Source organism: Eurypyga helias, unplaced genomic scaffold (genome assembly GCF_000690775.1).
Source record: "Eurypyga helias isolate BGI_N326 unplaced genomic scaffold, ASM69077v1 C16176591, whole genome shotgun sequence".
Taxonomy (NCBI): Eukaryota; Metazoa; Chordata; class Aves; order Eurypygiformes; family Eurypygidae; genus Eurypyga; species Eurypyga helias.
This window is the reverse complement of record NW_010286120.1, coordinates 1-4,171: the sequence shown is the minus strand read 5'-3', so window position 1 is coordinate 4,171 and position 4,171 is coordinate 1. Positions and strand designations below refer to the sequence as shown.

At 57.7% G+C, this 4,171-nt stretch overlaps 1 protein-coding gene across 1 annotated transcript; it reads right to left on the bottom strand.

The window, feature by feature from the left end:
- Window positions 1-2,288: 2,288 nt before the first annotated feature.
- Window positions 2,289-3,965, bottom strand: LOC104515919 (116 kDa U5 small nuclear ribonucleoprotein component-like; the record flags this gene model as incomplete). The annotated part of the gene is made up of 3 exons (XM_010160087.1): window positions 2,289-2,384; window positions 3,046-3,153; window positions 3,812-3,965. Coding segments are annotated over 3 exons (358 nt in total), but the record flags the coding sequence as incomplete, so codon positions are not given.
- Between the last annotated feature and the right edge of the window lie 206 nt (window positions 3,966-4,171).

Here is a 4,171-nt window from a genome sequence, read left to right as displayed (position 1 = left end):
CTGCAGCCCCTCTGTTGGCAGGGGGGAAATTCCAGCCACTGGGAAGGGGCCGGGGCCAGGGTCAGGGTCCAGATGCACAGAGCCCATGTTCCCAGGGAAGAGCCGTTTTCATGGAAAATTCCCAGCCTGTATGCACAGGGTCGGGTTTTCAACTGTGAGATCGGGCCTGCTGCAGGTCAGCGTTTTCCAGCTGCTGGGAACAGCGTGAGAACTGGATCCTTCCCACGCCTGCCTGGGCTGCATCCTGCTCCCCTCCTGTGGGGAAAGCCAGAGTGTGCTCAAGATCCATAGGGACCCGTCGGGCATCACAGCCCCATGGTTCTGCTCTCTGGAGGGCAGGGGTGACCAGCACTGATGCCCATGGTGTACGGGTGTCCCCACAGGATCCTCCATCCAGCCCTGTTATCCATCCCTGGAGAGCCCAGGGTTGGGATCAGAGCCATCCCAGGATGATGATGGACATCCCCTTCCTGGGACACAACCCCTTGCCATGATGGGACAGGGCAGCTGAGTGCTTGGCTCCCGAGCCAGGGTCACATCCCTCGAGCACCGGGACGTGCAGTGCAGCACTGAGCGCTGATAGCCCCGCAGGCACTGATCCTGCTGCAGCACCAGCAACTTGGAGCGTGCACGGCCCAGGAGATGCCTGGCCTGGTTCCCAGGGGCCTAGTTTGGTGCTGAGCCGTGCTGGGAGGTGCCAAGCACCGAAGGGAGGCTGTGGGAAGGTTGGCTGGGGGTGTAAGGCTGGTCTTACTTGAACCCTGCTGTGAGCAGGGAAGAGGGGAAGGCGGTGCCAGGTCAGATGCAGGAGGCGATGGGGAACCTCCCAGAGCTGCCCATCAGGAAAGGCCGAGCCCGGAGAGAAGGCTGGAGTCCCCAGCCGTTTGCACCCTCCGGCCAGGCGGATGGGACGGGCAGTACACACAGCCAGGCTTTTGCCTGCTGGCAGCACAGGAAATCCTTCCCCTCCTCAGTTTTCAAGTCCTGCTTGCAAGCAGTGGCCCTGAATTATCCTCACAATATCCAGTTTCCACAGACCCGGCAGGCCACAGGACGGCGGGACACTTTCCTGAGGCTGCTTCCTGTGTGCCGTGTCTATGTCAGACAAGTGCCTCCCAGTTTCCACCAGCAGCTTGGGGGTGTCCCTGGCTTTACCTTCTGCTCGCAGGGTGCTGCATGCCCCCATCCCCCAAGCCATCTGAGCCCCTCCGAGGATGGGGATGCTCTGGGACAGGTTCCCAGAAGTGAGTCTGAGCTCGGACTAGGCTGCTATGGCCACATTCAGCACAGACGCATCAGGGTGTGCCCAGACAAGGCTCACTCTGGGGAGGCAGCCGTGCCAGCAGAGCGGGTGTAAATGCCGCCGCGTGATGTAAACCAGCCCTACTTTCACAGCACACGCTGAGGAGTGAAACGGGGCCGAACCTGGAGGCAGAGCAGGGCAGGGGAGGCGAGAGAGAGCACTAGAAAGCTCTGAAGCAGCAGCAGCTGATGAGATTAGCCCCAAGGCCTAGTGAGAAAGGAAGAAAATCTTTGTGCGGCACAGGATTGTCCCGGGCAGGCTGGTCAGTGAGCTGCTGCGGGCAGGAGCGGGATGGCTGGGGGACATGGAGCCCTTGGGGTAGGACAGCACTGTGGACAGAGGGAAGTGGAAGTGTGTGCTCCAAGCCCCAGTGAAGGCAGAGCATCTCCCAGTGCTGCCTCCTCGGCACAATCGGACTGAGCCCTGCGCAGAAGTTCGCATTAAACGTTTACAAGGGTTCAAAAAGGTGTACAAAAAAGGTAAAAGCCATGCTTGCCTCTCCTCCTGGGGAGGCTGGTACAACTGCTCTCCCCACAGCATCCCTCCCATCCTTAGCTGCCCAAAGATGTGCTGTGCCCGAGGCAGAACACTGCCAGCACCAGGAGGTTAGCAGAAAGCTCAGATGCTTGATGCCCGCTTACACTCAGTCCTCAGTAATCCTGACATTATATTCAGGCTGCTCTGCTGCAGCCAGGGATAACCCGTGTGCCTGGGGAGAAATATCCACAGGGAAAATCTCCTCCCTGGAAGCCACAATGGCTGAAGACCAGTAATACAAAAAGCATCAGCACCCGGGGCTGCTCCCTGTACAGGGCAGGCCCTGCATGCCCAGTCCAGGAGTGCCCAGGGAGCGCCTACAGCCAAAGAGCAACCTGAGGAGTGGTTCCCTGTGTGCCCCGGAGCCAGGGCTCGGCAAGCGGGGGTGGGGAAGGGCGGACAGACGCCAGCCAGGACTCAGGTCAGCCCTCACGCCGCAGCAGCATGGTCACATGGGGTAGTTGAGAACGACATCTTGCTTGGCCAGCTCCAGCAACATGGGGTCATCAAAGAACTTGCTGATGCTCACGTCCTCGCTCAAGCCCTGCAGGGTAACCGCAAAACCCGAGGTTATTCCTCTGCAGCACTCGTACAGCCATCACGGCAGAGATCCACAAAAGAGCCCTGGTGTCCCGCAGTAAGACAGATTTTCAGGCTCCAGAGGAGGCAGGAGAATTTGCAAAGGATTAGGCATTGCTCAGTGGTTTGAAGACATCTAACAGTCCCTCAGGAAGCTGCAAGTGTGTGCTTGCTGCTGCTGAGCATCTACCAGCTCACTGCCCTCCCAAAGGGGAGCTTGAATCCTCTCTCCCTCTGCAGTCCCAGCTGCCCCTCCAACCCCACAGTCCAGCTCACTAAACCAGCACAGAAACCAGCTGCTGCTTTTTCTGCAGGACAAATGGACCACCTCGGGCCACCAAGGGGCCAGATGGAGTGGGGCTCAGCAGATGCTGCAGGGCCCCACTTTTGGCTGGAGCTAATACCAGATGAGTCACTCGTCGGTCCATCACAGGCACCGGGAGCACCACAGGCACCAATGGGCAGCATGAGGAATCAAGAGTGAGGGAAGTCCTGGAGCACAAAGAACATCGGTCCACTCTGGGAACACAGGGAGGACGTGGCATGCCCAAGGGACAGCACTGCAACAGCTCAGCTGCTGGTAGAGATGGACAGAGGAACACTATAGGGACCACTCCCACACATACCTTCCTACGCCTGGTCTTGATCATGAACTCTCTGGCCAGATGTGGGGCTGGCTGGGGCTCCAGAGGTCGGATGACGATGCTCTTGTCCAAGGGGTCACCAGGCACAATCTGAAACACAGGGTCAGGATGTGAGAGTGATGTTGGGGGCTGGTTCCATCTCCTGGAGAGTCTGAACTTCAATGAGAAACACCCCCGTGCCCTGTGGGCAGCCTTGGTGTGACAGCCCCAACACCCCATCTGTCCTCCTGGCCAAGGAAGACTCACATCACTACTGGTGATCATTCCTGTGAGAAGCCACTAACACAGTGTTGATAATCCAAGCCAAGAACACGTCTTTTGTCCAAAACCCTGTTTACCACAGGTTTGAAAAGCCTTCTCCAAGAGGCAAAGCCAAAGCATGGCAACCCATGTCTTCCAACAGACCAACAAGCCCATGCCCTGCGTGATGTCCTCCGCACCCAAACAGCTTTTCTTCTCCTGGAGATGTCCTCTCTCCAGGCAGTGAAGGATCCTTATGCTCAGCAAGAAGCAGCATCCAGAGCTCCCTCGCCAGGGCCAAGGGTGATGGGACTTGGAACAAAGACATTGGCTTCTGGCAGACACCTAACAACGTGCAAAGCCTCCCCAACTGGAGATCCTCAGAGGATGTTCTCCAGGGAAGTTGTCCTGCCCTGCATGAGCCATGGCACAGAGCTCTTCTGGGAGCACTGACGTAGTGCTTGATACTACCACGTCCCTCCTCCCCTCTCCCTGGGCATGACCTCACCTGCCAGTGGTGGAAGACAGAGAGTGAGAAGGCTTGTCCCTGCGTATGGGTCCGCAAGTCTGTCTCAAACCCAAAAGAATCAATGGCTGGGATAAAGGCTTTGATGGTGTAGAGAGGGGAGCCCGGGATCGGAGCATCTTGCGTGACGTGGCCTCTGCCAATACATCAAAAGGTTAGTTTTCCTACGTGTCCCTTATACATTCTTCTCTCTGACACTCAGGAAGAACCAGGCACAAACTAAAGGCTGCATGTGATGCTGGATGTCCCCTCCCTGCATAGGGCTGGATCAGTCAAGGAAGCTTTTAGCTGTCGCTTCATGCAGATTTCACCCTCTCCCCTCACTTTACACGCAGCGCTAGG